A 12,861-nucleotide genomic window follows, 5' to 3' on the forward strand; every position below is an offset into this window, starting at 1 on the left:
CAAGTTGATTTGTAAATAATGTGTGGGGTTAAAGCATGATGCTCATTTGATGCTTTCAACATGACTGAACAGCTGTTCTGGGAATGCAGCAATCAGCTCAGTATCTGTTCTGGTGACTCCCTGGGATTGAATTTAATCAGAAATGGAGAGCTCTGCTAACCTTTTTAAAGATTTTTCTTTTTTTTCTTAAGAAATTTGGACTAGCTGGGAGAAAGAGATGCGGGTTGGCCCCTTCAAACTGAAGGATGCTGTGCTGGCACAGGAGCTTGAAGGGCAGGTGTGAAGGGGAGTACAATATAAAGGTTAAATACAATCATAGAGTGAGTATGGGTGCACATTACAGATAAGGAGAAAGCTGGATAGGTAGGGGAAGAAGTGCCAGCTCTGCTGTAGGCAGAAAGGTTTCCAGTTATTAGAGGTTTCCTTCTTTCATCACCCGGAGCTGAACCCAGCAGTCCTCTCTGCCTCGCTTGCTTGTCTCGGTTAGCAGAGCAAATGCCACCGTAAAGATGCTCATGTACCGTACTGAAACTGAGGGTTTACAATCCATCTGTGCAACAAGGCTGCTTTAAGGCCTGCAGTCTTTAACTGTTGCATTTTGAAACTTGACTTGCTTGACACTGCGTGCCCAAAATCACTTTAGCATCTTTTTGGATACCTACCATGTGGCTAATATCCAGGGGGAAAACACCCCTATTTATTACACTGGTGATATCCCTTAAAAGTTGCTCTGACTATACTTTTTAAAGTTTTGGTTACTGAACTAGAAGCAGTTTTAGGACCTGTACTGCATGTTAGTATTTTTTTGTTTTGTTTCTAGACATGACGGGTATAGGTGCTGATTATGCTTTTACTTTTAAATTATGTGACACTGAAGATATAGACTTTTTTGCTAATTGGACCTTTTTTTAAGGTAGAGAAATGAGATTTACAATATAAGTGAATGTCAACACTTCTTTGTAGATAAGCTTGGTCTATCTCTTTAAACATCTGTCAGCTAGACAAGGGCACAGTGTGAAAATGGCCCATTAGGAGCCACTCAGGCTACTGGAGAGTTTAAACTCTTACTCAGCAACACACTGTACTATTTGACCCTAAGCAATTTAATCCATTTTTGTCCTGTTTCACTGTAAAATTGGAGAATACTCCACATTGCAGAGATATAAATGGACTGGCTAATGATGTGATCACTGACCTTTGAAAATTGTATGCTAATTAGTACAGCTTTTGCGTGTGTCCTGGTCACAGCATTGTAGGCAAGACTGCTTTTATTACTGTAGCTTAGTAACTTTAAGCAAAATTATGTAAACTTGGATTAAAAATTGAAACAAAATAAATAGGTAAATAATAACAATAACAACAATAATAAAACATTAGATAAATAATAGATATTCCAGAAGAGCATCTGAGGAGAATTCCCCCTTCTCAACTTGCTGTGCAGGCTTTCTTTTGTACTCTTTTGCCTATCTGTTGGGCATCTAAAATTAAGCTTAGGGTGGGTTTAATGATTGGCTTTTGAATTAATTCTGCTGAATCATGAATGCAAACTAACAACTCTGACCGTGACCCTAAACGGTGTGTTTGAGCCAACTGAGTTCGTTATTCAGTCTTCAGTTGAAAACTGGTTTTCTCATCTGACCTGGGTCTTTGCAGCAAGGTAACTCCCCTTAAGTTGTCCTTCTAGGTAATAGCACAGTAAAAGCATAAAAATTCTGGTGGTAACTTAGAAATTCTGCTTTTAATGTTGAGTTACTCCATCCAGGAAGAAAAGGTTTCATTCCCAAAGTACGATTGTTTTGCTTTGTTCTCCCAGATCACCTGTTGGCTACTGAAGTATTATATGGCTGTATCTCTGAAGGCATTTAAGATCAGCTTTCTAGGCTCAACATTTTTCAGACATAAGACTGCATATAGGGATGGGATACATAATGTGAGTGAGGAGTTAGGGCTTGCCTTGGATAGTAGGTTTTCCCATTGCATAAGCTAGATGGGCTACTTCTCAGTGGAAGTCTATAAAACCAGAAATGTGGCCAGGCAGCAGTTGTGCAAAGTTTGGATGAAATTCAGTGGTGGGTGTGCAATTTTTAAATTTTATTTTCTGACTTGAGAATTGTCATGTCTAAAGTAAGAATCTAGTAACTAGGCTTTGCCTACAATGTTGCTTTGAGAGCTGAGCACCATGTTCAACAAAAATCCTTAGACAAAGTATGTGTGTGCAGATGAGAGAAAGAAGGGCAGTTATGAAATGCAGCTTCTATCTCATGTAAGAGGTATTTTGAAAGGCATGAGGCCTAAGCAGTGAGGTTTGAATTGAGAGCTGAGGTCTACTGTTTTTCATTTGGTGCTTGGCTTTAAGTGAGTCACTTTGACTCCTAAATCCTAGTCTTTTGCTTTTGTATCTTCTCAGTTTCTGGCTGTCCAAGTGCTTCCTGAAGTGGTGTTATTGTCATTTTACACTTTGGGAAAAGGAGATACCAAAGTGGAAGACATCAGCTAACTGGTAGATGTAGGAGATTATTTATTCCTGGCCTTAAACTGTTTAAGTATTGGGCAGTCTAGCATTTATAGCTACCAGAGATCTGTTATTGAAAGTCCACTACTCTGGCCTTACCAGAGTTTTACTTTCACTGCTGTGCCTTAGCTAATACAATGAAAATGCACCGTACAGATGGTGTTTTACCCTCAGTAATGTAGAAAGAAACAGCACTGAGATTTTGATTCTGTTTCCAAACCGTTTCCTTTTATCTGCTCCTCTTCATAGCCATTTCCTCCTGGGTTTTTCCACTCTACAATCACTGAGATGACACAGGTTGCAGGGGTTGAGGGCTTTCTTCCAGAGCGCTGTAAGAGTTTCCAAAAGTGCTATATAAATGTTAGTTAGTGTTCTGATGTCCTCAGATATGAGGTCCAGACTCTGACTGGGGTGAAGTATTCTAGCCTTTCTTTGAAGGATGGATGATGAGGGTTATGCCTGGAATTCATCTACAAAGACTTTTTTGGTTGAACACTTAGCGTCTTGCAAAAATGCGAATAACAACAGCTGAAGTCCAATTTGGCAAGAGCTTTGTTAGGATCACCTTAAAAGCCGGTGTTCAAATTATTTATGTTGTTGCCTTTGCCATTGACACTCACGGTGTTTTTCACTCTGCATTTAATTTCAGAGGAGCTATTTAATGATGTGCGTTAATACAGAAGTACAGCTTAATCTGCAAAAATAATTTTGTATTTATTTGTTTTGAGATAGTCAATTCTCTTTGAAGGTGTATCACATAAAGCATGTCTGATAAGTGACTCTACAAATGCAGGATGATAATTTTTATGATCAGAATTTATTCTGAAATGTTCAGTTCTCCACTTTTCTCCTCTTTTCATACCAGTCAGCAACTGATAGATTAGTTTAAAGCTTCTGATTGTAGTAGTCTTTCTGTAATAGGTGTTTGGCTTTACAGGGTTTTTTGCTCATCTTTGGTGTCCTACCCTGCAACCCCGCTTCTCACAAGCCCCTTTTCCCACACGTAATTGCTTTGGTCAAAGCCAACTATATTCCATGGGTTTGTTTAGATTTGTACTGGATACTGCATTGCAGAGAGCTGATCATTGTTTCCCTTCCCAAGTAAGCATTTTGCACACCTCTTTCAGACCCATCTGAATTAGGAACTGAAAAAGAACAACTTAGCGGCTGCCAGGTTTGTCGTCTCTTGCAGGTGCAAATGTTAAATAGTTTCATTAAATTTAGAATGTTTAGCAATAAGAATCTGCATCTGCAGTCTAAACTTGGGACTTAAGTGAATTTCCTTTACCCTAGTGCAAGAGGAGCGTTCAGTCTGTGCGAGAGGACTAGTGTGAGAAGAGCATTCAGTCCCATCGTGCTGCCTGTGCAGTGACAAGGGTAGTAGTAATGGAAGAGATGAATGAATCTTTGAGGACACTGGGGAGGATGTGCAAGAGCAAGCTTATAATCAAGTTCAAAAGGAGATTCAGAGAGGGGTGGCCTGACACTTTTCATTTGTTTCAAATTAAAAATAATTTAATGACTGAGCACATAGTTGTATATCTTGCTACCCATTGTACTCACTAAGCTATATATGACATGCAGTCTGTCTTATAAAATTTACACCATTATTAACCAATTGTATTTCCTGATACCTCTTGTTTTTAATGATTCGTTCTGTATTTGACCAAAACTACAGCCCTTTTTTAATATTTAAAGAATTTACTTTCCTTTGTAAAAGGTCCTATATAACAAGTTTTACTTGTGGAATACCAGCTTTCTGTATTGGAATCTGGGAACTGTGTCACTATTAACAAAACCAATCTAGTTTTAAAATTTTTTAGTACAAAAATGGCTTGTAGCTTTTAGCACCTTAGTGTGAGACCACTTAGCTAAATTTTAAAAAAAAAAAAGGACAGAAGCAGCTTGTGCAGTAGAAAATGTAACTACTTTTTCTTTCTGCTTGTTTTATAAGCTTCAGGGATTTGTACGTGCCTGATCGTGTGTAGTTAATTTTAGCTAAAGTCTCTTTCTCAGAAATTTCTCTCCTGTTCTCCCTCTGTGGTACTTCCAGACTTCTCCTGGATTGTATCATTAGCTAAATTTTGCAGCAGAGACTTTTATACCGACTGGGACTTACTGGGTGGGGCATTTTGGTAAGTCATACAGTTGTTTCCTGTTCTTGGACTTAAGGGGCAGTGCCTGCCCTAAATTACCTGCTTGCAGCTCTTGCCAAGAACATCAATCTTCTCTTACTATTTATTATGTTACTTTATGAGCCTTCCTTTGAGATGGACAAAGTTTTGGGGGCTGATCTGAATGGGGGTCTTCATGCTCTTCAGCCATTTGCCACAGTTATATAAATAACTGTTGTCCACGTGGCCTATTTGTGTGAAGCAGGGAAGCTTTCACCTCTCACTGAAAAATTTATTTTGCCACAGTACTTTGTTAACCCTGTGTAAGTACCTCTCTGTAATACTGAAACTGATTATTAAATTCTGTCTTAGCTGCTTCTGTTTTTAAAACCTAGAAATCATTTAAGCTAAGTTAAAAAGAATGCAATCGAGCGCTGTGAATTCTGATACCAAACTTGCATTACGTTAACTCTTTTGGACAGCCCTTCCAAAGAGCGATCTGTCCGTGTTCATTTGCTGTAAACCTACCTCCAGGAAACTGCCGAAAGTGGGGGATCAAAGCAGGCAGTGTGCCAAAGGTTTGTGTTTCAGACAGTTTGGCACATGCTGAAAGCTTGGTCTTTCCTGTACTAAGCCATGGGCAGATGTCCATTAAGAATGATTAGGCAAAATTTATATAAAGGCCTTGTAAAATGTTGTATGGGTTTTTTTGTTTTTGTGTTGGTTTCCCCCCCCCCCCCATCCTCTTACTTGAGAAGTTTTGTGTGGGTGTGTATTTTTTTCTAAATTTATAACCCTGGCTTTTGCCCTTGTCCAGTAGAGACTGCTCACCCACCCTTTTCCGTTTCCAGGCGGATTGCTTTTCTGTTATTTCAGTTCTGTAACTTTCTCCACACTGTCCTGTTTTGCTTATTATGAAGTGCTTGCAATAACCCTTTCAGTGCTGCTGTCATCTTTGCCTTAAATCAGGACTGGCTGTTGTATTCATTTAAAAAAAAAATCTCTTAAAAAGCAAATTAAAACCCCTATGTGTTACGGCTTTCTGTTTGTGCATAAGGAATGTGATAACGGCTTTCACTTGTGTATTGACCATTGTAGTGTCTCCACACAGGGTTTTTTCTTCTTTTCCATACTAAGCCAAAACCCCCACTGAAATGGGATTTCTTTACAGCTTTGGCAAAGAAATCTCTTCAGCTCTGAAGCTGAGGTAGCACTATCTTTATGTGCAGAATGAATTAGAAGAATTTGGGGAAAACATTTATTCCCAGCTATGTCTGAGTCAATCTTCCAGTTCTCCTCTTTTTCATTCCTTACCCAGCAACAATTGATATTGACCTGTAAGCTCCTTTTTTTAAGATTGGTGTTTAAACTAAGCCGGAATTAGTTAAGTAGTTAAGGAGAAGTAAAATGAACCTGACTGACCCCACTGTTTTGTGCCTGTGTGATACATGAACTAATATAAAGTGATGTAAAATGTATAATCAGACCAAAAAAGTAGACTCAAATCTGTTTCTTGTAACAATTCAGTGTTTCATTGCTTACTTGGGAATTGACTTGGCCAGCCCTTAAGTGCAAGTTATGGTGCAAGAAGGTTAAGCATTAGGTTAGTGGGTATTTTCTAGAAGAAAGGGAGTAAATTGTTCACTTCAATAGCGGGACAAATTCAGATAGATTTTTCAAAAACATTGGAGGCAATAGGTCAAGGATACATGTATAAAATAACACTAAATGCTGTAGAAGTTACTTTACCACTTGTGAAAAAGCCATGGCTCTGGAAAATAGGGTACATATGGGCACACTGGCTCCTCTCTTTCCTGACCAGATGTGGAGAACTGAGGTTGCTAGTGAGTGTTTCTTTTTAGATGTAGAAAGATGTTTCATTCATATGCAAAACTCTCCCTGGATGAATAATTAAGCTCTGAGTGTACTGTAAGTCTTTCCAAGTAGTAGAGGACTAGCTATTCTCTTCTGTACCCAGCGCTTTACTTAACATGTACGTTTCCTTATTAAACGGAGATTTTTTTTTTTAATCGCAATTGAAACAGAGATCTTTTAGTGCTGTTTTCAAAGCACAGAGTGGCTGGGAGACTGTTGAAAATGATAAATCATCCATACTAATTTCTGTTATCTAAAGAACTGTATTTTGAGCTAACGTCCAGAATAACTGGGCCAAATAGTCCTGTTGAAATTCCCCTCAGAAGCAGAGCAGTAATTGGATGAATGTTTAGCCTGGGAACAAATAATCCATGCTAAAGTTTATGGATTTTGCTTGGGGAATGGAATAAAAGAGAAGTGGGCTGTAAGAATGCTTTATTTGTCAGAAGGGATCTTAAGGAGACATAAAGATGTTTTCCCTCCTCCCATGTGTTTTCACCACAGTAATGATGATTCAGCTTGTCTGTGCTCTCTGGAATGCGTACATGTAGGGAGAGAGAGGCGAAAAGGATTTCTTTAGGTGCAGCTAATTGAAAATCCTGCAGGAGATAATGTGTATAGCATATTGCCTCACCATAGAGTCGCCTACTTCAGCAAGTTTATAGTCTTTTCTTTTCATGTTGACTAAAAATAAGGTGTTTTTTATCTTTGTTAACCAAACACATTTCTCCAGAAGACCTCTGTGAATCAGGAATTCATTGTTTCTGAAGGAGTTATGTTGTCAAGTAGGTTTTTAGCAGTGTTTCTGTGGTAAGTTCTTTTGTCCATGATAGCATTTTGGGATCCCAGCATCAATGTGGCTGGCTCTGTCTGCGATTGGACAGTTTATATTTAGTTGCTGGTTTCCTATAATAGTTTTCAGATGGAGATGTTAAAGAACACATACCCTTGTGCTGCTGTAATCCCTGAAAGAGCATGGGGGAGTGAAAAAGAAAAAAGAATTGATGTCTTTAGGCAGAAGTAGAGTTTGGAAAAAACAACAGCTGCTTGCAGCAACAGAATACTGAAATTTTATTTTTAAGAAATTAGGTAGCCGGTAAAAACAAAATGCTCAGAAAATCCGTGGGTACCTCACTTACATTTTGCGTCCAGAAAGGAGCTTAAAAAAGCCGTGGGAAGGTCTGCTTTTTTTTTTAAATTACAAAAATTGTGATTCTCCAGTTTACAATAGTAGTCAATTGCTACTAGGTAATAGTCATCAGACACCACCTCCTGATAGCTCCCGTGTTCCATATTGCTGGTGCGCTTCCAATGCAAATTAATAGATACCCCCCAAAAAAAGTGTTGTATGTGCTTTAATTATACTGCCATATGCATCTTTTCAGTGGGGTGTGATTTATTTCAGTTAAAACTGAAGACATGCCAGATTTACTCTGAGCCTGGGTTTAAGACCACCTCTCCAGAAATCTTGGCTTCTAAGAAGAAAATTGAGTTCAAGTTTTCACTTGATTCTGAGTTTGCAGAGTGGTTAGAGATGATCTTTATGTAAAATTTTTGATTTATTAGCTTTTAACTATTTTTTCTTCTCTAAATTATTAACCAAATAAATCATTCTGGTTTTCTTTGATAAGCTTCCAAGAATGTGTGTCTGCTTTATCCAGCGCTGGGAGGTAGCTGCCTGCAGGGACCTAACTTCTAGCTCTTCTGTGGCCTAGTGAATCTTCACTCACTCCTGAGGGACAGCGGGGCCCGACCATAGCCGCTGGAAGGATCAGGCCTTGGAGCCAGCCAGCATGTAGGTAGGATCTTTGCAAAGTTGATGGTTAAGAAAAACATTAAGTATAATTCTTTCCCATGATGTATATGATAAAAGCAGAGGGCTGCTACCACTGTGGTGGTAATGTATTGGACCTATTAGTCCTGGCCAGTGTAACTTATTTTGAGGAAAAAAAAATCTAAAGCGTGCTGTAGTCTGGTTTGACTTGAGCTAGTTTGCCTCATGTGGTTACACAGCACAATTTTCTTTCTTTCTTCCAGCTAGTAATGGGGGCAAATCATAGAAAGCTAGGAATGAGAAACACTTAAAGAGGTCACCTTGTCAGTCCCCAGCTCTGGAGCAAGATCATCTCAAAGGCCTGCAATATTGGAGACTCTGGAATCAATTCCCATACTTAAACAAAAAAAGTCTTGGAAAAAAAATAATCTAACCTGGTTAGCTTCTTGCTTAATTCAAGTCCCTTTGTGATGGATAGAGCAGGAAGAACATTTTGTTTCCTTTCTCTTTACACCAGTGTTCTACATTCTTGGAAAGTATTATCTTGTTTTCTTCCCTCAGTTTTCTCATCTGTGAGGTAGATAATATTCTTCTTGGTGCTCTCTGGGCTCCAGCTAATTCTACATCTGTCCTTCAACTAGGGTACCAAGGGTTGGGCATGGTATTCCAGGTGAGGCCTGACAGATGCTGAGAATTGGCTTGTATCTTGCAGATGCAACATATTTGTACAGCTCAGTCTCATTGACTTTTATCAACAGTATGACATTGTTGATTTCTTCAGCCTGTAATTCACTGTCACCTTTTTTCTACCAACATTTGTGGTCTAATCATTCAAGTACATAGTTAGGTGTAATCAAGTATACCTGTAATCTCAGGCTCCTAGAAAGAAACTAAGCAATTCTCCTATTTTTTAGGTTGTTTTTCTAGAACTGTTGATTTTTCAGATGACAAATCAGAAAGAAAAATGCAAAAATGGGATCAAGATGAAAGAAAATTCAGCTTGACAAACATACTGTCTTTAGATATTTGGGCCATTAAAATACAGAATAATGTACTCGGGTCAGAGTTCTGTGGGACACTGCCCATTCCTTCCCTCTGTTCAGGTAGTGATCTTTTATTTGGCTAGCGTGCAGTTTTTCCAATATCCTGGTTTCACCTAGGCCACAAGTGACAGTCATTTCAACATTCGTTGTTAAAAACGTTTTTCATGTGATTTATTACCTGAGTCAGTGTCAATTTGCTCACAGACAGTAAATGATCAACAATTATCTGGAGTAATTTTTGCTTTGTAGGGTGGGTTCATCCCTTTGGTCCAGCCATTAAGCTGTGCAGCTGTTCAGTTCACAGCTATCAGGGAATGGTAGGGCAAACAGAAAGGGAAGGAAAACAGCCTCATCGGAGACAGTGCGATTGTGTGATTTATGCAGGGCAGCCTGCCCAGGACTGGACTAAAGGATATTTTTTCTCTGCAGCATTCAAGCGTGACTTTGGATCTGCCTGTTTTTAACTTTCTACAAAGAAAATAAACCTTTTACCTACTAATTGTGTGTCCCTTTCCACATGTGTAATTTCCAACTTGATATTAGAGGGAGAAAAAATGTGGAAAAGTCTGAATATTTGTTATTTAGGGTTTATTGTTTAGTTGCATGTGCTCTGAGGGTAGTGCTGAATACTTGAGTGGTAGTCCCAGCAGGGCTCATGAGAAGGAGGGAATAGATCTGAAGCTGCTTTCAGACTAATTGGAAGAGGAGCAGCTCACCAATAAAATACAGCTTTCTACAAGATTTATTCTTGCACATGCAGGGAGCTGTTAAGGTATTTTATAAAAACCTCTTCCCCGTGAATTTTTGCTGCTTTTCCTTGGTGGGCTCCAAGATTTTGTCAGAGGTGTGTTGGGAAGATTTTACACCTCCAGACTCTTGTTTGGCTGCAAGCAGTTTCCTCTGGCTTCCTGCTAAGTGGCTCTGGTGGCAGTTTTGCATTGTTCCTCACTGATGACTCAGAAACAGGAAAGAGATCCCCTGGTGAACAAAAAGCGCAACCACCAAACAGGTGCCTGTATTCTGGTCTAGCAGAGGACAAACCACCTCATTCTGGATTTTTTCCTAAGATTCTTATCTGCAAGTATGAGACTCAGGAGGAATGGTTCATACACGCTGAATGGGTAAGAAAAAGCCTGCATCCTCTTTTTGAATCATCATCATTAAAACCACGTGAAAATGGAAGCCTTTTTCTTTCTACTCTCAGGGTATGTGAAGTAATGACCGAGTCTTCTGTCTTAAAAAGAGCAGAGGATCACGGCATATGAAATACGCAGCTTATTTAGCTTGCTTTCTTCTGCATTCTCTTAGATTTGCTTTTAAAGTGTGTGCATTTGGTGGGGGCAGGTTAGAGTTGTCTGTAGGTCAAAATGAGGTGGATCTGCTCAGTAACACCACCAAAGCATTAGGAAGTGTGTAATTCCCAAAGAGCTGCCTGTAGTAATTATTTTAAGCATTTGCCAGAAAACACCCCATCGTGTTTTTGATACGAACAAGAGTGAAACTTATTTAATATGATGCTCCCTGATAGGGAATACAAATGTCTTTAAATTTAGTCAGTCTAAAAAATCAGTTTAAGTAGTTTCAAGTCATAAAGCTACTGAGTTACTTTACCAGTTTTGTGGTATTAAAAATACTGATTTTTCTTCTCTGCTGTTAAAGTCTCTCAGTAACAGAGAATATACCGTTACTGGAAAGCAGATAACGAACTAGGTATTTCTTTTTTAAGGAATATTTTTGTAATAAGTGAAAATAGAGAAAAATCATGTGAAAGTGTTTCTTTTCTAATTGCATTTGATTTTACTAAAGCAGATTCTTGTATGTCTTCATATGATGTAATTTTTATTTGACAGCACAGCATACCTGAGCTGAAGAGGACTTGTACTTCTGTGGCACTGTGTTAACTGTTTATTAGTTAGTACCTGGCAGGTGACTTCACAAATGAAGAAAGGTGTTAAGTCTTGGAATGTCATTTTACTTTGCTGCTGCTGCTTTTAACCTTCTGTAATGAGTAAGCGTTGTGAGAAGTGCTTCACGGTACAGTTGGCTTAGTGCTGCATTCCTGAAAAGCCCAGGTATAGTTCAGAGTGCAAGTGTGCAGACTAGCCCAAAACTGCCTAGTTGCTTTAAACTCCTGGTCCATTGTGCACTTGATTGGCAATCTCTGCACAAGAGAGAGGCAAACAGGGCTGCAAGCAGATCAGATAGGAAATACTTTGGCAGTGTTGTTTAGCTGGTCTGCACTGGTTTTGCCTGCACTGGCTTGCACGGTGCCACTTAGAAGGGTCCTTTGCTTTGCCAACATATGTTTAAATTTGATTTTTAAAAATGTTTAGATTTGATTTGGATTAGGTTTTTTAATGGCAAAGTAGATGGGTGCTAGCATCTTCCTGGCTTATCCTTAACTTTTTTTTTATAACTGTAATAAAAATTCCATTATCTGACTGCACACAAAATCAAACAAAATTGAAAGTTACTCTATTATGGTATTTGGTTTTAAGCTGTAAAATGAGTTTGTCACTCAATGGGATTGAGTTTGTAGTAGATAGAGGTTAAGAATATATTAGCATTAACTTGTTTCTTTGCAGAGGTTTTTCACCCTCTGAGAATTTAATTTTTTGATTTTAATTTGGAGTGTCATTTAAGAAATGGTGCAGAAATGCAAAATGTAATGGAAACTGCTTATGTTAAAGGAGTTTTTTGTGTTTTAGTCACAGGAAGCATGATCTTTAATTGATTTGAGGTTTATTAAAAATGAATGTATGGTATAGAACTTCAGGGAAATAGGTTGTGCAAGATTACCCTGTACATCTGTTCTGCCTTGTTCTAACTTGTAAGATGCTGCATAATCATTTTAAGGAATTTCACTTGTGGTCCAGTGCATACCTGGCATTACATTTTACAGCAAGCATTTAACTGGAAGTGTTGTATTACAGTGAGTTAAAACCAGTGGCACCCAAATGCTTGCATGAAAAAGAAGCTTCAACTGAGTTTGTGGGAGACTCCAGTATTATCTGATTCTAACATGCTGATGCGCTTTGCTCTACTAAACAACAGATGCTGAGGAGTGAATTTATCTAATTAAAGAAATTCCTTTTATGTTTATCTCTTGCCTAGATGGTTTAATAATGCAAGGTAATGGAAAAAGAGCTTCAAGTATGTTTTCCTGTTTAGCCTAAACTTTTGGCATGTCAGCAGAAAGGCTCGTTTTGATCTTTAGGGGGTTTTGTTTGGGACAGCATGTTCCACTTGTCAGGTGGAGCAGCACCCTGTTGCACAGGTCACTTGAGGAGAGGGGAGCTCATTGGGGTGGAATGTTGTAAGGCAAATACAAGTGCTGCTGCTGCAGCAGGTACCTGCATATGGCAGGGGCATAGTTACGGCGGGATTACTCGTCACAGTGCATGAAAACTGTGAGCTTCTCTTAAAAAAAAAAAAAAAAAAAAAAAAAGAAAAACAAGCAGGTGGTTTGTACAGCCAAACACGAGTACCGTAAAATAATCAGCATGTTCAGAGATGTAACTGCAAACTATGGCAATACATTTT

General features: G+C 38.8%; 1 protein-coding gene across 3 annotated transcripts in view; it reads left to right on the forward strand.

The window, feature by feature from the left end:
* Positions 1-12,861, forward strand: part of MOB2 (MOB kinase activator 2) — a 114,768-nt gene that overhangs the window by 46,081 nt on the left and 55,826 nt on the right. Inside the window, exon 1 of one of the 3 annotated variants that reach the window (XM_074884384.1) lies at positions 8,276-8,296. The exons of the other annotated variants lie outside the window; for them this stretch is intronic. Coding sequence (XP_074740485.1) covers positions 8,295-8,296 — 2 coding nt within the window. The 5' untranslated portion in view covers positions 8,276-8,294. Of the gene's footprint in view, positions 1-8,275; positions 8,297-12,861 lie in introns of those variants that run through there. 3 annotated transcript variants of the gene reach the window in all.

This window comes from Strix uralensis, chromosome 15, assembly GCF_047716275.1.
Source record: "Strix uralensis isolate ZFMK-TIS-50842 chromosome 15, bStrUra1, whole genome shotgun sequence".
In the NCBI taxonomy this organism is placed as follows: Eukaryota; Metazoa; Chordata; class Aves; order Strigiformes; family Strigidae; genus Strix; species Strix uralensis.